The sequence below is a fragment of the Ostrinia nubilalis genome, chromosome 8 (genome assembly GCF_963855985.1).
Source record: "Ostrinia nubilalis chromosome 8, ilOstNubi1.1, whole genome shotgun sequence".
Lineage (NCBI taxonomy): Eukaryota > Metazoa > Arthropoda > Insecta > Lepidoptera > Crambidae > Ostrinia > Ostrinia nubilalis.
Genome location: NC_087095.1, coordinates 9,214,821 through 9,238,998, shown reverse-complemented (window position 1 = coordinate 9,238,998; position 24,178 = coordinate 9,214,821). Strand labels below are relative to the sequence as shown.

The 24,178-nt window shown below is 34.9% G+C and overlaps 1 protein-coding gene across 1 annotated transcript in view; it reads right to left on the bottom strand.

Moving 5' to 3' along the window:
* Positions 1-380: 380 nt before the first annotated feature.
* Positions 381-24,178, bottom strand: part of LOC135073881 (fasciclin-1) — a 61,187-nt gene continuing 37,389 nt past the window's right edge. Inside the window, exons 2-13 of the mRNA XM_063968109.1 lie at positions 9,013-9,151; positions 8,524-8,702; positions 8,096-8,235; positions 7,580-7,676; positions 7,323-7,500; positions 7,049-7,209; positions 5,210-5,367; positions 5,008-5,098; positions 4,136-4,356; positions 3,594-3,756; positions 3,140-3,287; positions 381-3,045 (exon numbers count right to left, since the gene is read on the bottom strand). Coding sequence (XP_063824179.1) covers positions 2,840-3,045; positions 3,140-3,287; positions 3,594-3,756; positions 4,136-4,356; positions 5,008-5,098; positions 5,210-5,367; positions 7,049-7,209; positions 7,323-7,500; positions 7,580-7,676; positions 8,096-8,235; positions 8,524-8,702; positions 9,013-9,151 — 1,881 coding nt within the window. The 3' untranslated portion in view covers positions 381-2,839. The remainder of the gene's footprint in view (positions 3,046-3,139; positions 3,288-3,593; positions 3,757-4,135; positions 4,357-5,007; positions 5,099-5,209; positions 5,368-7,048; positions 7,210-7,322; positions 7,501-7,579; positions 7,677-8,095; positions 8,236-8,523; positions 8,703-9,012; positions 9,152-24,178) is intronic.

Here is a 24,178-nt window from a genome sequence, read left to right as displayed (position 1 = left end):
TAATGGGGGTGATGTAGAGGTTGGCTCCATCAAGGGAATTAAGCCCGTGAAAGCCGGATCCTTCATCGACCTTGCCTTATGGGATTAGGAGACAGTTCGACCTTTTTACGTCGCGCTCAGTTATTTCGAGAAATGCTTAAAACACCCAAGTTTAAATCCGAACGTTGGGAAGTTCTCGGATTGAAAGGGTTCATAGTTTTGTTAGACGTTGTCCACTTGAGATTTTTGCTTCTTTGTAACAAGATAATATTTATGTCTGTGTTTTTGTGTAATTTGTGAATATTGAGTTAATTTATTAATCAGTTAATGAAAAGCTTGAAGATCTTCGGTCGAGTGTGATAAAGCCCTAAATGTACTTATTTTAAAAATAAATACAAAAATGGAATTTGAATATCTATATTTTATACATAAATTCTTTTCATTAAACACTTAGTTTACATTCATCATATTTAAAACTAAATTGACAAATCATGAGATACATTCATACATTATCACTAAGTACCTATGGAATTTTGAAATTGTTCCTTAACCAAATATTTGGTTTAATATTTGGTCAAAATTATATTGTCTTTAACTACTGTATTCCATTCATAGTAGTAGTATTAATTCAAAAATTCCATTTTTCATATTATGTGGTAAATTCAATGAAAATTCTAATATTTATTGTTCTACGCTTAACCCTCTATTGTTGTAATAACCTTACATGATATCAGCTGAAACAGCATAATAGATAGCTTTGGCTTAACACTCAGAATTGTATGTGTTTATATTTCTACAAACTTGCAAAAGCGATAGATTACTATGATATAGCCTTGGTATATATTACTCCAACGAATAATAGTTTATTTTATGGATTTATGTAAATAGATAGGCTGCTTCCAGTAAATTTTCAACATGACTTTCTAAATTTTATGTAAAATCAATAAAAATTCACTTCATAAATTACCCAAAAATTGTGTAAACAGTTTACATTTATAGAAAAACTTTATCATATACGAGTCTAATACTTATTTTTTAATAAATCAAAAGCAGCATATTTATTAATTTTTGAATGGTGAAACTGAAATCATTCAAAAGTTACCTCATGATTACCTGATATTTATATTTTAATAACATTTCAGTCACATGTAATTAATAGCTACTATAAATTATATTAATGAACTATTTTCAACACACTTGCTTGTGAAATGACTCATATTGCAATTTTCAATTAAGCAGTTTTAAGCCTATCTATAATTTTCGCACTTGTTTAAATAAAAGTGTCAATATGAAACTATTAAGCGTATGCTTAAAACTCTTAAAACATTTCAAAAATAATTAAAACAAAAAACAATCACTGTGAAAAATAATAAGTGAAAATCATAATATTCATTTTCGCCAGTGTGTTGAGAAATATAGTATGAAACGTGTGTAGGTACATGAGATGGTTATTATACTCTCTGGTTTATTACCCTCTCTAAGCTCTAGACTGAAATCCCCACAACTGTGATAACCATAGCACACTTGTATCATAATTTAATTATCTTACACAAATTATTTACAACTGCTTATACAACGAAAGAGACTGCAAATGCACAGCACATTCATCCCTATATACATTAAAAACCATTAACTTCGCACGATGAAGAGCGACACGTCTTAATTATTGCAGATATCAATTAAACGTTTGATATCCTCGGTGTTACCTCACCTATAATAAATAAAAGACACTTAACTAATCAAGGACTTACAAAGTAAGCATATTCAAACAATTTTGACCGTTATTATACAATTAACTCATTATATCGACAGCGAACTCTGATATTTGGAATAATTATACTTGTTATATTTAACAATCGGAATCATAGGTATATAGAGGGTGCTTCTACCCGTAACGTGTATACGATTATACAAAGGGATTATTATTACCACTCATCCGAATACTCAATTTTGATAGCAAACATTTTTCAGTCAACATCATTTCAAAACTTTATTGTTATAGATATAGATATAAATATAAATATAAATATAGAGAAAAACATATCTCCGATCGGTAACATCAAATAAATATTTTGTTATAAATATAAGTCTAAAATACAACGTGGAATGTATAAAAATTATCATTCTAAGAAATATTTTTTTTCTCCATCAGATAAGCAATGGTCAAACTTATTTTACTGTAAATAATTATTTTATCAAACATCACATACATAAACTATACTTTTAATCATATTTCAAAAGAAGGCACAACGGGCCCAGAGGGTCAAAATATAATTTTGAATAATAAATTGTTTTAGTATTGTATAACTATTTATGTAATAGGTGATACACGAGAAACATTTATAGAATAATAATAATAATAGATATTGTCTCGTAGATTTACCGCCAAATATATCGTCATTATGAAACTTTTTCAAAAGTATTTGCCTCTTGTTTTAATGACCAACGTCGTTATTATCATTGGGTATTTTTAATCAAAATTTTATTATTGGTAATGGTATTTTTATTCCAACTCTACAACTACATTTTCATTACACATTATATTCTTCACATTTAACGGTATATCCAAAATTGGCAGTGTTTGCATTTAAATATCTTTATGAATTCAAAAATCAAGTCACGTTATTTCTAATATTTAGTTTTGATGGACGTTACAAACATCAACGTCAATCATTCTATGACCGACAATGGTAACCACTTCAATAAAACTATGCCACTGCACTAGTTCTAAAATCATCAAAGTATCGCAAAGTATCAAGATGACCCGTTGGTTTATACAAAATGGTAAAAATCGTCAAAATGCAGTACCAAAACGGTTATTTCCAAAGCATTCAAAACCTAGTGGCGTTTCAAGTAAATATTAATTTTCTAAAATCCTGGCGAACACAGTCGAGATGGCAAGCAAGACGAATGTGTATGCTACGCGCAGTTTTTCCGCACTGCCGGTGGCTCGAATGTCGCTCTCTAGCACAAACGGCTCGTCAATCACGTGAATGATGCCGTTGGTGCATTCCACGTCGGGCCTGAACACGTGAATCCAGTGTCCGTTCCATTCTACGTAGTAATCTGAAACAAATCCAATTTCCAGTAAATCGACTAAGTTCTCCAAAAATGCTGCGTGAACCAAGCTAATGACGTAAATGGACCGTTAAAAGCTTACTTTTATCAGATTCCTTGACGCGAAGCCGGAGTGGATCGCGTGATGTAGGCAGAACGAAGGGATGTGTTTCGTTCGCGAGCAGTTTCAAATCAGATACAGTGTACGCGCGCCCGGCTCTGATAACGTGTCTCTCTAGTATTTGCTTAGTCTGAAACAAATTCATTTTGTTTGAATTAAACACAATTACCTACCAATTAGAATGCCACACTTAAGACTATAACAAAATAAACATTACTATCATAGAGCACGTCATAATCATCATCATCGCCATCATCATCATTTCACCTTCCGGACGTCCACTGCTGAACGGCAAAAGTAAATAGTACTTACGTTACGTTAGCAAAATATCAAGTCATCAATGAAAACGTACCTACTGAATATTATTTCTATACATAAAACGTTCAAATACTTAGACTTGATTTTGAACCCAACATTAAATACACAATCCACTTACGAAATAGCCATAATCTTCTTTGAACAAAGCCTTAAACGCGGAGGGATGCTTGATCTGAAACTTGAGCCAGGCGTGGTCACGCGGCACGAAGTACGTGTAGCGGTGTTCCATTTCGCTGAACTGGTGATTGAACATCTGCCGTCTCCCGAGATTGTACGTAATGCTGTAAGATGTAAAGGTTTTATTAAATATTTCAAATTAAAAACAAAATCAGCAAAGTGATTGGCAGTTTGATTAAAGGTGTCCAACGATGAACCGTCCCAGCTATGACATTGTCAGGAAGGCACTACTGTCTATACTGGGTTACTGGTTTTTGATTTTTGCCTAGTGACTAGGGATTATGTTCAGAACTTCAAAATAAAAAAAATATTCCAAAGTACCCATCAAAGGGTTTATGAAATACTTTCCTGTTACATAAAAAGACATGCAAAAAAGGACTTATTTGTGTGATGAAAAGAGGTTATGGGAAGGGGCCTCAGCCCTTCAGAACATACGTGTTTTTACATTTTGATCTTTGTTTCATGTCATTTCTGTGAACTTACTTGAGCATCGGATCGGTCTTGAGCTTTTCAAACACAGTGGTATAAGGAACTCCCAGAACTCTGTCGATGATGTGGACAAAGCCATTGGTGGCAGCGATATTTGGCTGGATGACCGTAGCGTTGACTCCGCCGCCCTCTACCGTAAGAGTTTGGTTGTTGCCTTTGGTCAGCACGTTGAAATACAAATATTTCCGAGGCAAGGCTGTTGGTGCTTGATATATCTAAAATAAAATAATACATTAAATTCAATACCACATATAGACACTACCGCAAAATACATACGTCTAATATTCATACACGTACAATCATGCTTTTAACCACATGGAATACAATTCGTAATAAATTAAAATACATTTCTACGGCAAATAGGTACCATTACCGATGAAAATAAAATCATATCGCCACAATGGGTTTATTTCATGCACTTTTCAGTAAACAAATGGGTTTTTAATGGGAAAATACAATAAACGGAGTAGTACACAACTAAAGAACAAAATGATGAATTCATACTGAAAGTATGGAAAATCAATTATTAATTGATTAACGTACAGTTCCAGGAAGCTGATTCCATATAGCAGCGTAGTCGGTGGACGAAATTCATATTAATTGCAGTAATTATTCATTTAAAATTTCTCATTAGGTAACATATCGTTTGACTACATAATAGTTAATGGAATCGTGTGGTATTTTGTACTCGTAGCTTTCAATTTGTATAATAAAACAATTAGGTACACCTTTTATGCTTTAAAAAGACAATTACCTTACATTTTTGTTTCGTAGTTAGTTAACATAAAGATCGCAAATCTAATAACAGCGTATATTAATTTAAGTCTCCAAGTCTTTTAAATGTTCTAACAAAGTAAATGACTCACCTGATTCAAGTTATTGTGAATAATAGCGTCCATGGGTAATCTTTCTCTAACGAGATGCAGATTAAGGATTTCCTTGAGCTTTTGACTGTTTCTGTAATGTAAGATTAAATTATTTACAAAAATACTATTTGAGAATTCATGAACATTGTCCACATCCATGAAGTTTCATAACTTCTTTTACGACATTGACATTTGAACTGACCTTATGATGTTCTGAACACTGTTTTCTTTCCATGCTTCGTTAGAGGGCGCGAATAGGGTGATGTCCTTGGCCATGGTAAGCTCCTTCAAGAACTGGTTGTTGGCGCCCAAATCCATGATCACTTCGTAAAACTTGCATAGAGGCCCGTCATCCTTTTCCTAATAGAATTTTAAAATAAGTCACCTTTATTTAAAAAACATTAACTTTTAAAGATACATTTACAGAAATGAAGTAGGTAAAGAAACACGTTTATTTCTAAAAGTTTTTCATTAGAGGTAGAATTTTCTCACGGAATATAGCGCGACTCTACTTTCTAAGTTTGTTTTTATTGAGTACGGTAGTTTGCTTACAATCTTTGTATTGTTCCGGCGGCTATAGCGATAGTTTGAAACTCATTCACTCAAATTTATAAAGCTAACAACATTTTATGATTATTTTACATAACTACATAACTAATGGTTATATTTATTTATCCATACTTTACCTGGATTTCTTAAATCTAAAAGGGAACATAACCTTTCCGGTACATACAAAGGTTTGGGTTGAAAAAGACGTCACAAATTACAAAGTGAAAATATTATACCAAGACACAAACACATGCAAATCAGGGCAATACTTACAATCCCCTACAGTTGCCAAATGACATGCAGGGTCCACATCGGGAAGAGGGCACAAACAAACAAAATAGTACAGCAAATACTCCTCAATTCGATACGAAATAACAAAACTATTGATTGCTAACATTATTTATGCTTTGATGAATAATACACCCTTTGTGTTGATTACCAAATTCTCGGTTGGTCTGATACATATCCACGCTAAATAAGCAATACTTTACTTCAATTTCCGAACATGAAATAAATATCCCTCTGAAATTCGGCGCTAAAGTTGTATTACCGATATCGAAAATCTTACTGAGCAGATTCAAAGAAAGCTGAATCTTTCATTCAGCGTCTTTTGGCAGAAAATGTAATATAATAATATATCATAAGTAGTGTAATATTAAAGTTGACTAAACCAATATACTGAACTGTGTAGTAATAAAGTGGAATGCTTTCAAATATCATCTTGGGTTGGTTAACTACATTTTTATCTTACAGATGCTTACTTAGTGCGTGACATGAGACTAAACTAACTACTAAGTAATGAACAATTTGTATTACGCTCATGACATGAAGACTGATTCACCTCCACTACAATTACATAAATATACATAATCATAAAACCATACATAATTAAACATAATACTTTAGATACCTGATATCCTGAATGACTATTAAATGCTGCAAAGTATTCTAATTAAATGTGATCTGATTTTTATGGTTATTATTTTTAAAGATATACATATCTTATTTACTTTTCCAATTATTTAGGTAGATGACATCTGCATTAACTAGTTCTAATAATACCACTTACAAACAAAACAATCTCAAATAACAATCGACTGCACAACAGACAAAATTAAAAACGTGCTTGAACTGAGTTGCAAACAGACTCTCAGAAAAAACACTCAAAAGGAAACAGGCTTAAATGGAGTAATAGGACACGCAAAAGATTGATAAAATAGAAAGGGATGAAAATAAAGAGCCTTCATTTTACCTTCATTGCCTGGTTTCCACGTAAATGGAGCGAGAAGTCAATGACAGGATTCAAAGTTTATCATTCAGTCGAAACAATAAATATTGTCGCCTCAGTTTAGCTTTCATTCGTGAATAATTTATCAGAATAAGTTCGAAATATTGAGTGAAATATAAATTAGCTTTAAGATATTTCAAGGCAAGGGTGTCAAATATTGATTATCATTTGTGTTATTAGCTTATTGATATAAGTAGTTTTTACCTTCAGGAAGTCGATCACGGTGGTGTCCACCACCATCAGCGGTCGTTGGATTAGGTGAACTACTCCATTCTTCACTGGGATGTTGGCTTTCACGATGTCAGCCAACACGACTCCTCTACTATGCTTGGCGTCACCAGCAACAGTATTTGATTTCACGTAGGCTGTAGCAACAAAGAGTATTTTAATCTTCAGATAAAGTTACATAATTTGTAACCTACGTATTCGCTACATACTCGTAATGTATATTGATATTTTTGATTAAGATGGTACTCACTAATTTCTTCTCTACCATTCATGGCAGTGCTGAATGAAACTATGACCTTGACGTTATCACCGAAAGCTAGCGTCTCGAACTCTTTCGTATCAGGAGTTGCCTTCGTGAAAAGGACGTGATGAGGTATGACGTGTCCATCGACGACTTTTTCATCTATTAAGTCAGATCTGGTCGTCGGCTGTAAAAGAAAACCTCATAATTACTCGAATAAAAAATAAAATTAAATGTAGGTATTATTTTGTATTTTTAATTCATACCTTGAAGCCCTCATCGACAGGAATGAAAAATGTATGTCTGCCGTCAGCATTGAATACTTCCTTCTTTTGAAGTTGATTCACTTTTTGTCGGAATGACCTGTCAAAGGGAATTATTGAATATCCTATTAAGTCCATCATTTTCCTCTTTCACTCGTTTTTAAAGAGTTGTAACAAAAGCGTTCGAATGATTCTCAGAATAAAATTGTAAATACCTATCTGAAGTAATGTTTCATTACGAAGTTGAAAGCCATATTCAATTAGCTGTAAAAAGTTGAATGCAATTGTAAGTTAGCTCGTGAATGTTCCGCCGTGAAACACGCGAGGTGGTAATTAATGTGTGCATTGTTACGTAATGCGTTCGAGTTCCTGCATTTAAGGATTTCTGTTAAATACTTTTTGCGAATATTCATTGAAATGAAAATGACATCTCCATTTAACCATAAAATAGGAGAGAGATGTGGGAATTGTTCACTTCCACATTACCGTACCTACTTTACAGAAGAGAATTGTTATTACCTCAGCCTGTGCTGGCCGATATTGAACTCGTCGGAGTGCTCGAGGAACTGATATGCATTGGGGTTGTAGACCATACTGGTGCTTGCTCCTGGTCCATGGGGCTGGAGAGGCTGCAGAACTTGGTCTATCACATGAAGAACCTAAGGAAAGAAACAAAAGCTTCGCGTTCACACAAATTTTTTGCTAGGTACTCTTTGGAAATACTCGTAGGTAAAGAATGAGCAATATTTTCAAAGTATGAAATATTTAAATTCATTAATATTGAAGTCGCATAAGGTTCTCTTTTCGAAAACGCAAAACATAAAATCTGCAAGTGATTCCTTTTTTTCGTTCTGGCGCTTTTGTATTGATTCCTAAGATCATTTTAGTATCAAGCATCTGCACTATGTTTTTAGGGGCTAGATTCTTATGACAACGGGATCGCTTACCTGTCGTTTCCCATTCCTATTCATAGCTTGGTAAGACCGGGACACGTAGACCTTGGCGTTGTTGACGTAAATGTCATCGTGCATCGTGTCGCGTCTCCGCGTCACCCACAATGGCGGATTGCCGTCGAACTCCGAGGATATCGCGTAGTCTAAATTCGATAGAGTCGTTGCCAGATTCGCTGAAAAGACAACCCTCATTAGATTCTGTGAGTACCTATATTTCTTAAATGAGTAGACATCAATCAACTGCATTATGATGACACAGGGTTAAGTATGACATGCCGCTGTAGTCGATCGGGGTTTGGGCGATTAAGATTTCTTGCCAACTCCTTGAATTTCTCAAAGACTAAATGCGGCTAGCCCTTACCAATGTAGTTTGAGTGAATCTTCACAGCATAGAGCTCAAATTTATGTGGCGTCCATTCAACCACTACCTGGTTAAAGAATGCCATATTGACTTATTTATAAGGTCCATTATTGTAAACTCACATATGTGATAGAGCACAAGAGAGTCGTCCATTTCGCCGTTATACCGCTGGAAGGCCTCGTTGGTGGGCGCAAACATGGTGAGCTGGCGGTACTGAAGGCTTGTATTGGCCACCGCATTCCGTTCCAGCAGGGCCAGGAACTGCGAACAAACGAGACATAATGAGTCGTATTTCAATTAACTTAGAGTGAAACATTTATGAGTTCATGTCGTCATCATCATCATCATTTCACCCTCAGGACATCTACTGCTGAACATAAAAGGCCCACCCCAATGATATTAATTTTGACCGGTTGGTAGCAGCCTCACCTTGTTACTACCAAAAGCTTCATGTAATTTATATTTAAAACGTGCTTATCACGCCATTATTATGATTAAGCTCTAAAGGACAAACGACCAACTGGTTAGGTTTTTATTGGCGGTCAAGTTGCGGATCCAGACTGTACAGGAGTTGCTATGGTAAAAACGCGATGAGAGAATAGTCTCGTAAGCCCTAAAGTAAGCAGTATGGGGATGATAAATTATACATTTAAACAACCATGGCTAAAGTCCGACTAAAGTTCGTGCATATCATACGAAGTTGAACACGATACGGGATTTGAAACCGCCTCTACAAGCTTTGTAGTCCGAAACACAAACCACAAGACAAGAGACAGCTGTTAATTAATTTTAACTAACGTGAACGCATTCTCAGAAATTATTCACAAAAGGGTGGGTTGTACCATTTTACTTTAAAAACACCAGTTATCGTTATAGTTACGCAACCTTAGTTACAAAACCCAGACTTACTTAATAAGTATCTCAATTTTCTAATTAAGAAAATTTTATTGTATTCTTGTCCCAGAATATGAAATGCAATTACTACTCATCTTTTTCAATAATTAGATTTACCAACCGAAAACTGAAATTCATGGTAAGTTTTTCAATGAAAGTAAATATTAACATGAATAAAATTGATGTTCATAAAGTTGGAACAGTTAACGCAATATTCATGAGTTCGCAAGCAGTCAGATTTTCATAATTTGTTTTGTATTGATTTCGTAGAACAGTTACGTGTTTTACACGCGTGGAAAAAGCAATTAACTTAACGCTGTCCAATACGATAATGGGATTAATCGTTTACAAATATAATCGAAATTATTATTAACGCGAACGGTACCTATACTCGTACCTACAATAAGAGTTTAATATCAGCTACATTTCATATAGTCCAAATACCTACAATACGGCTAAAGACTTGATCTATAACATCTCATATCTTTCAATAACACTACTAAAAAGTTTTTAAACAGTCACTTGAAACAAATTATCTTGACATTGTACTTTTGACATAGATTACTTAATTAATAGACTCATTACAAAACCGACACAGGCTCATTAAAACTCCAAGCTAGAAATCTTCACTGAAACAGACTGCCTACTTATTTATGTATATCTCCACAAACAACCATCTCCGTGAATCCATTATGGAGAGCTTAATGGACCATAAGAGCTAAACCTCGGAGAATGACAGCCAAATCTTTACGACCTTAGTCTATAAACCTTATAACTAATTTCCAACAAAATTCTTCCTTAAATTAATAAAGTCTATGATACTAATCTCGACCCATCTTAATGCTACCTAATTAAAAGCTTTAATATACCTTTTGTGATTTCACGTACCTAAATTAATTACAAAAGAATAATTGATACAATCTTGGCTGAAACTTTCATGACAACGAACGAGCTTTCGCTAAAATATTCACTAATTCGTGCGCCACCTATTACGAAGTCTGGTATTAAAACCATAATAATATCTACAACTCGTGCAGTTTAAATTCAAATAGCTCTTTGTGTCGCAGTAATTAATTGTTCAATTTACTATTCATATCACAGTCGAGCGAAACAAAACAGCTTTCCGTCAGGATTAGTGACTAACTAATTATAGCTATGGTTAGAAAACTAGGAAATGTCAATAATAGTCACGTTCAATGCATAGAGCTAGAACAACAATAGCTTCCCATGAGACACGCGTATACGTAGTACGGAGGTGTAGTCCAAAGAAAGCAGCCAAGACATTTTAATCGATAACATATTTCTATGATTTAAAGTGTATCTTACACAATTCATACGGTCCTATGCAGTTTCAAAAGTTAAGCAAATGCATGCAGTCTACAAACCAAAGTCACCAAACCCACCAACGTAGAAAGTATAAGTCGTCGACATTACATTCTATTTCATAACACATCCTATTTCAGAATTTTCTTGAAGTATGAATTGGTTTAGTTATTATAATTTGTCTGGTTTTAAGAGTCGCCTCTCGATTTAAAAACTTGAAAATTTCAACGAGTTCATCCAGTTTCTTTAACTACAAATTCTATGGTGTAAATAAAATTGTGGTAGTGGCTGTTCTACTTGGACTTCGATAAATAATGTCAGAACATACAAAGCCTTTATAGAGCACCTACCTTAAGGTGAAATCAGGAAGCCTTTGTTTGCATCCACGGCAGTTTGCGAAGAGTTGAGATGGGTGTGCTGGGCCCTCACTAAAGTTCGCACAACTTGAACCAAACAGTTCAACGGTTTAGGGTGTGTGTACTCAAAGTTTTCTATAATAAACTAAAGCAAAATCCCCAAAACATTCACTATCTATTTCACGGACAAAGAGACTGACTCTACCTTTAATTTTTTTTCTTTCTTTATTGAGATGGCGGTCAGTAAAAACAAGTAAGAGAAAGAAATACATTAACATAACTTAATTATAAACCATTTGCATAAAAACAAGATGCTGAAATTTAAAATTTATACAGCACCCTGCATTAATATGTTGAGGGGTGAAAAAAGAAGCTTCTTACAGAAAACTGAATATTGAGTTTGGATTAGAATTCGAAGAAGTATGCTTAATTAATAAATAGTTATTGACAGCCAGTCTCTTTCACTGTTATAACTTTTCACTTAACTAAGTAAAGGAGGGTCTTTAAACGCCAATTTTGTGAAAAGCACTGAAAAGCTTAATTATATTAGCGTAGAGGAAATTAGAAGTTAACAAATTACCACGATTTAATGCTTGCAAAGGATTATTGCATTCATTATTCCACGGAATCGTTTGCAAATTTTAGCCATGAATATTGAAAATCAGGGCAAAGGTGAGCCCGAATCCTCCTGAGAATTTTAATTTTCCATTCCATTACAAGTGGGACCTTAAATTTACTCTCAGATAATTCATTTTGAGACTTATTGATGTCAAGAGCAAATGCGTAATCATGAATAAAATGTTACCTTCGTTAAATAGGTAACTTACTTTCTCTAGTGTTTATTTTTATGGAGTCTCTTTATTTACTCGACGGCCTTTTTACCTTCATTATTTCATAAAACCGTAACTACAGCTTTATTTAACTTAACTCGTATACCTAAGTACATATTCTACGTTTACCAAGTAAAATCGCTGTTTGGAAAAACTTTAATTTACCTTCCTTTGATTAAAATACCTCACTGGGACTGGAAATTTCGTAATTAGCTCATGAAAAAATTAAAATTAACAGAATTAAGATCCTTCTTCCAAAAACTAATTTATTCTCTAAAATACCTACTCGTAAAACGAGTTTGTTCTGTGACAAAGTAAAGATTTGAGACTCTTAGAAAAACGACTTCCAGCAAAAGCGTGTAGAATTAATTTGGTAAACTCGTGTTGTCGACGGTCCGTATCATCCCATCACACAGATTGAGATGAAACCCAAATTGCTCCTTTATACGGATTTTATCCCATTTGCGGCTTAACTAGAATTGGATAATTTGTTATGACCTCGTTTAATGATAAACGTATTAAGCGAGAGAATGAAGTCAAGTTATTATGCTTAAATTATAATACATTCAGCTATCGTTCAAAAAACTCAGTTGCATATTGAATACAAAGTGGTGAAATAGCATTTTTTTTTCGTAAATCAGCCTCACGGAAGCCATCGGCGGTCTAGACGCCATTTTAGGTACACTTCATTTAGGTAGGGTCAGAACTGAGTCCTTATCAGCTGCTTGAAGCAGACAGGCGTGGCTCGTGTATTTCATTTTAGTTATGAACCCAGCTGAATATCGTACCCATTTCAAAATATATTTTTATGCAGCATAAAGTTATCTCCCCAAAACACACGCTTTTTCTTCTGTGTTCATCGCGTCCTTTTAAAATTTATTCGTGAAGATAATTGATGTAGCAACACTCAGACGTTACACAACAAAGCTTTATTACAGTTTATGTAAAAATATAATTTGAAGATGTTTGATACTTTTAATAGCTATGTTGTAGCTATCTCTTTGCATTCCAGGCTCACTTCTAACAATAGGGGAACAGACACCTCCATTCACAAGTAAATACGATAAATACTTGGAATGGCACAAGTTTCTCGTAACAATTCTATCAGCGCATGCAAGTCAGCATTCAAGCTTTGCTAACATATGATTAAGCTACTTTGTAAACATAGAATAGCACTACGTCATTGTATAGTTAGTGGTCATAAACATTTACTGGCATTTGGCAACAGAAAATGGGTTGTGGGTGTAAGCTGGCGAAAATATAGGGTTTGTTGCCCCGCTTGGCGCCAACAAGGCGGGATGGGGCAGACGGGCGACGGGCATGGGGCATGGCATTGCCAACAAGAGCTGAACCACTGCCCTATTTGCTGGTTTAACGACCTTGGGGACAGCACGGTTGATCACACTCTTTTATACAGCGCAATTTGCGCAATCAGAAGTTTGAGCTTTTATTTGTCGCAGACCAGCTAATTAGGATGGCGCGCAGGAAAATAAAATCGCAAAGTGGAAAACTTTTGAGAAGTTTTTACAATTGTTTTATCTGAACCCGATACGATTACGGTTTTACCAAATATTCTCGATAGCAGCGTGGATTGGTAAGTACCTTGTTATTTATGTGCTCAACGAAAGCTCACATCACCGCAGGAATATTTTTCGCGAACTAGCCCAAAAGTCAATGGCTCGTGAACGCGAGAAACAATGGATGGCCTTCAAAGGCTCTAAAATTTCAAATGAATGAACCCTAACGTCCCTGTACGTGCTCCGGCGACGCGACGCCAAGATGCTCTTTGGATAATTACTTCAGTCTGACGGCATTAGGCTGAGAGCTGGTTTTTAGCGATAAGAAAATAATAAGCCTCTTATTCATTGTCCATGAGTAAAAATTTTCGTTAGCATAATGGTGTTATTCGATGTAGTGTATGAAATTAAGGATAATAAATACAATCTATTGAATTGAAAAGATTAAAAACAACATTATCTTTATTGAAAAATGTGTTTTCTTTTAGATAGTTATCGATTATTTATTGTAAACACTGCTTAAACCATGAATTTACAAAATTAAAAGTAACTAAATTACGTAAAGCTTATCAAGGCCTTTACTTTGTTGGTCACACACGTACTCATGCATAAGAGATGCCAACAAAGCGTAGATTAAAATTCTCAATGCGTGTGCGATAAAAATCTTCAATAGGGCCGATGCAAAGTTTCAAAAGGGCTAACAGCTGAGATTTAATGATAGTTTTGCGCAGTACATAACTGAAACATGGCGCCCTTCTAATTAGGAGCGCAATAATGGTCCGCAGCATGTGACCGCACAAGGAAAACCACAAATGGTGCCTACGAACAATAGCCTCTAATAAGGTGCCGCTGGCAGCATAACTTTTCCACGGGTGTGTAATGTATGATATAACTACATATCATATAATACTTAGAGGATATAACATCAAATTATATAAAATCATTTAATATAATAATTATTTACTATAATAAACGAATAATATAATTTTAAAACGAATAATTTTAAGACAAATAACTAACAACTGATATAAAATGGTTTGACATAATGAATATTTTCTATAAAACTTACAATGTATACTATTTAAAACAAATAACATTCAAATCATATAAAAATAAAATGTCGAACAATCAAATGAGATAAAATTCTTTTCCTATAAAACTTAAATCATATAACAATAATGATTTTATATAAAGTTCAATTGTTATAATAAGCATTGCATGCAGCAAGCAAGCAAGCAAACAAGCAAGCAAGCAAGCGAACAAGCAAGCAAGCTAGCAAGCAAGCTAGCATGCAGGCAAGCAAGCAGGCAAGCAAGCTAGCAAGCAAGCTAGCAAGCAGGCTAGCAAGCCGGCAAGCAAGTAGGCAAGCAAGCAGGCAAGCAAGCAAGCAAGCAGGCATGCAGCATGCAAATTTGACTAAAAACTTGAGACTTCTGTCACGGCTCCGGCACTGCGGGGCTCTGGCGGTCCCTCGCGTGCTAATCGTCGCAGATGGCTTTCGCTCGACACCGCGTCTTCGGCTTGCTGGCCGGCTTCGCCGGCCAGCCTCAGCCGCGGCGCCTCGCTTCCAGCCACCTGCTCCTCAGCCCGCGGGCCGTCTCGCCCCTCCGTGCCTACGCGCTTCTAAATTACACTCTAGGGGTAGGGCAGACAAGACTACGTGGAGTCGGTTTTACGGCGATTCGTTTTTGTCACTAAAGTCATTTATAAGTCAAGCTAAAGAAGAACATACTAAAAGTTATATCTATCAGAAATTATATCAATTAAAGAGTACTTATACCAAATAGTATTTATATAACAAATAATATTTATTTTATGTAATGGTTATATGAAATATTATTTATATTAAACAAAATTACATCAAATGAGTCTTAGATTAAGTAAGGTTTATATCAAATGTCTTTATGCGTTATGATTGGTATCTGAAATGACATTATTAGAAATGATTTATTATATGAAGTAAACATTATATGTTAAAAAATTATATCAAGTGTTGTTATAACATACGTTTAATATACAATATGAACGTTATTGAAATGAATTTATATCATATAAACTTATATAAACTGTCACGCACCCCTTTTCCACGACCTCTCTGTGCGACTACATCGGGCTAATTCACCCTTAAATATTTACTGAGGATAAGTTCGTACCCGCAAAACTTTTGAATGAGAACATGGACAATATTTACAGAAATGAAAACAGTCAGTATTTACTGTATGTTATGGCTTCAGCATACAACGTCATTAAAAGCTTTCAAAGGCACATGAACTGCAGCGCTGAAAATATGACGATGTTGTACCTACTGTAATATTCCTATAAAATAGCCTATGGTTAGAGATGGAACGTGAAGTCCCGTAGCAACGCAATCATAGCAACCTGAACTGGCAGTGTGCAGGACACAAAGCGAACGATCTGAGTGCTCAGTCTGTTTCAGTAGTAGGACCGAACCGCAGGATGGACTGCAACCACACTGAAACTCGATCGCATGAAAACCCTCCAAGTCTACGAATTCTAAGTTCAGCTATAGAGTCTCTATGGCTTATAAAATAATATTTTTGATGGAGGAACCATATAACCAAATATTTTCGGATCTTTTGATTGGAATACCGTTAAATGCTTCACGTCTCTCACTGCTTTACAGGAAAGCTCACTTTGGACTTCAGTGCGAATGTGTACGATATCTTTCACCAGATTGAATGGAGCATTCGCACCGGAATGCAAGCCATCAGATGATTGCACCCACAAGCTGAGCTGGTTCACGCTAGATTGCATAAATATTGATTATTTCTCTGTGAACTCCAGCCACCCATCCATGCTAATTGACACTTGCTGAAGTGTAAATGTTAGTTCGGATATTATAATACTATTCAGTATTCATAGATAAATAGATTTCACTGAATATTTATTTTAGGAACTTTACATTCAGATCGTAATCCTAATAGTAAGAGGTTTTTGTTAGTTTTGCTGTTACGCAATGTTTGGTGATTGTCTAGACATAATATCTGGCTAATATTTAAATTTAAACTTCGACGTTGGTTTCGAGAATGATTGTATAGTTAAGTATTTGTAATTCTATGCGCAAAAAAGGCAATTAATTAAGTATTAAAGAAGTATTTATTTTTGAAAGAAAGTAAGAAAGAAAATTATACAGTTTGAACGTAAACATAAGTCGTTTCACAACATGTGTACCTACTATTTGTGAAACAATTTTTTGTAAAAAGAAAAAAAATAGTCAATTTTTATAATAAATCACAAAGTACGTGTAACATTCCTAAATCTAAATGAATTTAATTATGTCTGTCCATCCACTCGATGTTGGTCAAAATAAGCCTTCATTTGCGTTGCAACATATTATGCACATCGGTTTACTTATCTAATGCAGAAATGCTGTTAATTTCACGGGCCGAATACTGCGATATCAAATACCTATCTGATTACATTTGTAATGTAATTACACTGTTAATATAATCGAATCGATTTAAACGCTTAATTATTTGTGATTCCATTCAACATGCAATAATTAGATTTGAGTTAAACAATTACCTATGAGTATGTTATGACAGGAAATACAGTACAATAAATTACCACGTAGTTAATTAATATAAGTCTGCCTGAGCCTGTTCATAAAATCTAGTCTCGTATTAAAAATACTTTAATGGTAGTGAAATAAAAATGGACTAAACGTTTTAATCATCATGATTATCATCATGGTTAATCAAACAGTTTCTTGACACCATTGATGATTACCAATATTACCATCAATTAATTAGAACGAATTAAGGTTCTGGAATGGAGGCCGCGTACCGGAAAACGCAGCGTGGGACGTCCACCTACAAGGTGGACCGACGACATCGTAAAGGTAGCAGGGGAGCGCTGGATGCAGGCCGCTACCAATCGATCAACGTGGAAAGCATTAGGGGAGGCCAATGTTCAGCAGTGGACGTCCTATGGCTGAAATGATGATGATGATGATGAATTAGAACGATATCCACTTTATACAGCGCCGGGCTGTGTTAAATAAAAACAATTGAAAACATTACATACGAGTACTTATTACGAGTACAATATCATAAAACATAGGTTAATTTTTCATCGTTTAAATTGCAATAAAACCTCCTTGCTATTCAGCCGGAATTAGGTTCAAAAGGTATGTTTGTCTGTGTAAAACAACAACAATCGTGAAATGTTTATGTTACATGTTTGCTTAAATAAACACAGTTCGTAATGGCTACCGGCAAAGTAAACCTCGTGGGTACGCATATGAAAAACTGCAAAAAAGCGGTGATAACCCTTTCAGTCAGAACACGCAAAAAGCATAGATTAAACTACGAGTAGGGGGCACCGTTGGTTGTGCCTAATCCTACTAATACAGTTGTGTGGATGTCTGGATATTTGTTACTCTTTCACGCAAAAACTACTGAACGGATTTTGATGAAACTTTACAGTATTATTGTTTATAACCCAGAATAACATATAGGCTATAAATTATGACGATCTGTGACAAACTAAATTTCACGCGGGTGAAGCCGCGGGCAAAAGCTAGTTTCACAAGAATGCCCATCATGCGCACATTGCTAAGCAACAACTTACTTTAAATATTCTATTCGTTGGTCCTTGTGTATGTGATAGTGTTTATTTTAGTGACATTAAGATTAGTGTCTTTAAGCTCCACACTACCATTTGGGTATAAAGTCACAGAAAGCCCCTCATATGACCAACATGACATATGATTAATTACCATTACAAACTTTTAATTCCCTATTTCTCCCTCTTTTAGTTAAAATATGTTTGAAAAAGAATTAATTAGCTAAGGTAAGTACTATCTCCATATCAAAATTGGTTTAGTAGTTTAGGCGTGAAAACGTAACGAACTACATTGGATTATGGAACCTTCTATTCTTATTTCGTTAAATGATTCCAGGCGGTGACACCAGGCTGAGTCAGCGTAACCGGCAGGGAGCAGCTTTCATGCCTTTTACCGTGTGTGTGAGGAAATAACATTCAATGCACTTAGCGCGCTATTACCTTGCATTATTGCCTAGTTTATTGTACACTAGCGCAGGAGCTACAATTTCGTTTCACTATTTACATTGTTACTCGTAGGAGCTTAGAGGTAAGTAGCTATTAAAGTATGTGAAACCTTTCAAGACTTGCGTGGGATATAATATTTTACAATAAAAGAACAGATATAACGAGTATTCATAAGATGTCATAAAGGAGTAAAATGATCTTTTAGTTCGATTTCAGTCAAACCACTTAACATCAAAAATCTGTCACACTTCATACAAAAACCTTCTTCATACACCGGTTATCGTTATAGTTACGGTTAAAGTTAGGTGGTGCAACTCAGCCTTAGAGTTTGTTACAATTGCGAAATCAAAAAGCTATTTAAGAGCATTCAAAAAAGTCAATTTCGCCTCGCCCATAAAAAGATATCTATCATAGTATCTCGTCTGCATAAATGCAACATTTGCATTCGAATGTCATGTACGCTATGGGGTAAGAATAAAAAAATAGATTGCAGCCGTTGTTCATATAAAATACTGGCAGCCGATAACATCAGTCCGCACTTGGGGAGACTGGAACATACGTGTGAAATTGTTTACTCCTATTTGGATTTAACGCTTTTGTTGTCGGAGATTCAAATTGTAAAGAATTACATTGTGACACCCTAATCTTGATTAGAGCGCGTTTACAAAGCTCCCGAAGTAAAAGCGAATAAGTGTTAATCTGATTTAATTCATTGTGTTTACCCAGCAGGAGGCGTGTATGACATTTTTAGGAATCAAAGGGTCCGTTTGGGGGAATTGAAATGCTGTCAGAGAAAGTGGGGCTTTGTTAAATTAATGGCAAATCTATGTCGATCACAATAACGCGCAAACGGCAGTTACATTGAAAACAAATTCATGATGAAAATGTAAGCTGTTTTTAAAACCCTAATTTGATTTTATCGTAAATATTTCGTTACTAATTGGGTATAAAATTTAAATTAATAACAGTTATGTGAAAGTGTCTCAAGTATGGTATTTAGGCTCATTGTGCCCGCATAGGTATCTACAGCAGCATTATAAGTAGATGCCTAAGTGTAGGTGTCTCTTATTTTGTGCTAAGATTACGACACTGATATTTCCGCTTCCAATTTATTCCCTCAGCCCTGGTGATGTCATTCAGAATAGGTAGGTATGTTCAAATATAAATCTTAGGTCAGAGGGCGTTTAAATATAGAAAAATTAAAACAATCCAATAAAAATGTCTGAAAAAGATTCCATTATTTTGCCGATAATTTAGCGACTTGAAAACGGACGTGACATGAATGTTTAAGTATTTAATCAAAATTCATACTCCAAATATTTGTAATGTTCCTAGTAAAATCTCTTAAAGTGTTTAGAATTAGTAATTTTAGTGAGACTGAGAACTGAGGCACGACTCCAATAAAAATAAATAATTCATTAAGTTTCCCGCCTAGTTAGCAAAATATTCGGTAATAGTTGTCACACGAAAATGAACTTTTTACATAATTGGACCATTAACTTTAGTTAAAACATTTGAAAGCAAGCAAATTACAATACGGCATTGCGAATAGCTTTTGCTAAAATACTTTTTCTGTAAAGCAAGTCTCGAAAAATGGTAGTTAAAGCTGAATTTTACTCCAAATGTTTGCCGGCCAAGGACAGTGAATTTTTAAAAGCCGCAAATACCAGCTTAAAAGAATATCTATTCGCTTTCATTTACAGAGCCTGAAAAATTCAAACTAATCCAAGGTAAGAAAGTAACATTAAATAAATTAGGCGGTGGGATTCAGCAAGAGATAAAGTCAAAGTTTATTCTACTACTAAGATAAAAAACTTGATTAGATAGGTGCCACAAAATTTACCTAATGTATAAATCGTCGAGACTATTTTGGAAAGAAATTGTATTTGCAATATCTCTAAGTAACTTTATTTTACAGTTTTAAGGATCAAGTAAATGTCACTGCTCACAAGGTCCTTTCTTGTTGTAATCGATACTTAAAGTAACCGTAACTTTATTCGAGTAGCCACGAAATAAATGTTATAATAAACCGCGCGTCTCGAACAGCACGCCAACCGCCTCGAGATCCTGTCGACATTCTTCGATGCAAATATTCCTTAGAGAAACTGTTCTTAAAGGATAACTCACATTCTGGGGACTTGTAGACGTGCTTGGCAGACTTTATACCTTAGTTATAAACTTGCATTTCATTAATGTTTGAATCACAATGACTCACAGTCCAAAACTTTACAACTTCTCCGTTAATTTCATTAAAAGTGTCTGGCATGTGTATAATATGTATAACATAGAGTTCCGAGAAATCATTAGCATTAATTTCGTTACAAACATTTATCACGTCGGCAACAAAACTTTGTTTTATAATCAACTCGTTAACGTTTAGTTACAAGGAGACGTTGTTTTATCAACATTCTTGTTTTCATTGGCGCCGTCAAATCTTTTCTATGAATTGACTGTTCTGCAGAAAGAAATGCAGGCACGCTCTTATCATGAAAGCTGTTAATCTCATTAAAATAAATTGCGGAAGGGACCAACGGATAAGCAAAAGGTCATTTGACGCTGACTTTATTACTTTTTCTATAGATAATATTTTACTCTTGTTAGTGGCGTATCGAAAAAACTTTTGTGAAAGATAAGGTGGCTTGACTAATTACTCTGGCAATCGCTTAAATAAAATTGTAAATATCGGAATTTAGTAAGAACCTGGTTAATTAAAGAGAGGAAAAGTGGGGAAACGTTCCAGTTTGTTGGATTCCTTTGTCAGCACATAAACTGTGGCAGAATCAGAGCTTACAGGCGAGGCTTAGAGACATTTGTTGCTGGAATTTTAATTAAAAATATAATTCATAATGAGTAAGCACCGTGACGCTCGTGACAGGCAATACTTCGTGGCCTGCTTCGTAAAGCTGTAGTTATTTCATTTAATAATAATTTTTCATTTTCTCTTCGGAAATTTTAATTTGGTTTATTGGACACGGAGTATCTGAATATATTTCAACGATATTAATCTATTAACTAGGGTGTTTTTTTTTCTTGTATAGTAAAATTGAATCCTAGGTAGGTACGGGTTTTTGTCAAATGGTTGTCAACTTCACCTTATAATTAAGATGGACGATGAAATATTGTGTTGTGCACCTTTATGCAACTAGTGAACTACCTAGCACCTTACCTGCTCACCCAGCGTAGCACTAAAGAAGTCTTACCTGCATGTGCAGTATTATGAATCATTATGTCCCCAGATAAAGGTATTTTATTAAGTGTATGTGTAGGTAAGTATACGTATAAAACCTTTCTGCCAATCGTAAAACAAATCACAGCGCAGCGCTCCCATCTCAACACATGGAAGATATTGGCTCAATCGGGAAATAAGACCGCACGAGGAAATAAAGCGAACAGAAATATTCCTTTTTAAGAGCACCTGAAATAATAAATGCCATTGTGTGCGTATTGGAAGCACGGATTTTGTGCTATGGAATTGGTTTTCAATACGTTTCTTTTATCAATTCGTAGGTTATTATTACAAATGGCTTTTGTGGCTCCTTTATAGATTCTAAAAAGAAATATGTATTATGCTTAAGATTTATTGGTTATTCAGCGATAATTAGCTTTTTGCTTCGATCGTTTAATATTTAAATTCAATATTTTCTGACATAACTGCATGATCCCCTTTTGATTAAGTCCCTCCCCTTCGTTGGGTTGATTACGGAACCTACTTAAGTATTATTATTACTTTCCTTTCCTCGTTCGCGAAAAACATATTGTTTCCAAACTCCCTTCCGCCTGGTAAATGTTATTCAGAATTAAACATACACAAAACAAAATTATGCGGCACCTGTTTGGATAATAGATAGATGTACAGAAGTTACCCACGCTTTGTTATTGACTTATTGAGTAAAGCGAAAAATAAACAATAAGTACGTATTTTGAATTATTTTTACTATGTTGCCTGTAGTGAATAGCCTGCCAATCTTTTGAGATAACTAATCCAACATTAAAAGCTAAAATTTAATCTGGGGGCACGGCAGTGCCCCCACCAAGTCGAGCAAAAAAGCGGCACGGCCGTACCATCCTTTTCTCGAAGCAATTCAGGCCATTTTCGACCGCCTGTAACTTCGTTGTGGATAAAACTAGAAGGCTGAATTTTCATTAGCTATGCAGGCATTGTAAAGACACGGTATATTTAAAATTTCATTCAATTTGAACCAGTAGTTTAAGAATTATAACGGGTCAAAGTTACTTAATTTTGTCACTCACTGACTCACTGACTCACTGACTCACCGATCATCAAAACTCTAAGGCACTTCTAGCAGACCTAGAAGCTTCAAATTTGGAATATAAGTAGTGTTTGGTGTATGAATCAAGGAAAAACTAAAATATTTGGGGGCACGGTAGTGCAACCGCCAAGTCGAGTAAAATTTTTCAATTTCGGTCCAGTTTTCTAGATACATTACTGCTGTCTACAAAATACAAAAAGAAATGATATTTGGGGGCACGGTAGTGCAACCGCCAAGTCGAGTAAAATTTTTCAATTTCGGTCCAGTTTTCTAGATACATAACTGCTGTCTACAAAATACAAAAAGAAATGAGATCCCATCAAAAACAATACTTGTCAAAAAAACCAAGTCTCGCAACTCAGTTGTTCTACGGTAAAAAGTTGTGAGATCCATGTAATACCAAGTCCAGGCCAGGAAATCTTTAACGTTTTACATAAATATATTGACTTGGCCATCGCATGAAAACACGTGTAAATTAAATTATTTAGTGCGATGGCCAAGTCAATAATTTATGTAAAACGTTAAAGATTTCCTGGCCTGGACTTGGTATTACATGGATCTCACAACTTTTTACCGTAGAACAACTGAGTTGCGAGACTTGGTTTTTTTGACAAGTATTGTTTTTGATGGGATGTTATTTATTATCATAATCCTGTAAACAAAACCGAGTTCTCCATTAACAATGAAACCCTTTGCAACCGCTAGTAAGTTTTAATTATAAAGGTCTCATTTGTATGGTAATACCCCAAAGATCAGGTACAAACAACGTTACTGTCGTCCGGTATCCATACTCTTTGGAATCTAGGCCCTTTATCCCTCTTAAAATACATTATAATGTTTATTATTAATATTATAAGCAACAAAGTTATATGAAAGTTACATTTTCCCTGCTTTTAAGAATAATACTAGGTATTTTATCCTTTTAGCTGTTACTAAGACAATAAATTTGAAGTATACGTTATAAAATAAATAATTGCATAACGGTAACGGTTTGTTGAATTGGCTTAATAAAATGATGATGGCTGAATACTATTTTGGGGCCGAATTAGGGGATTTATCTTGG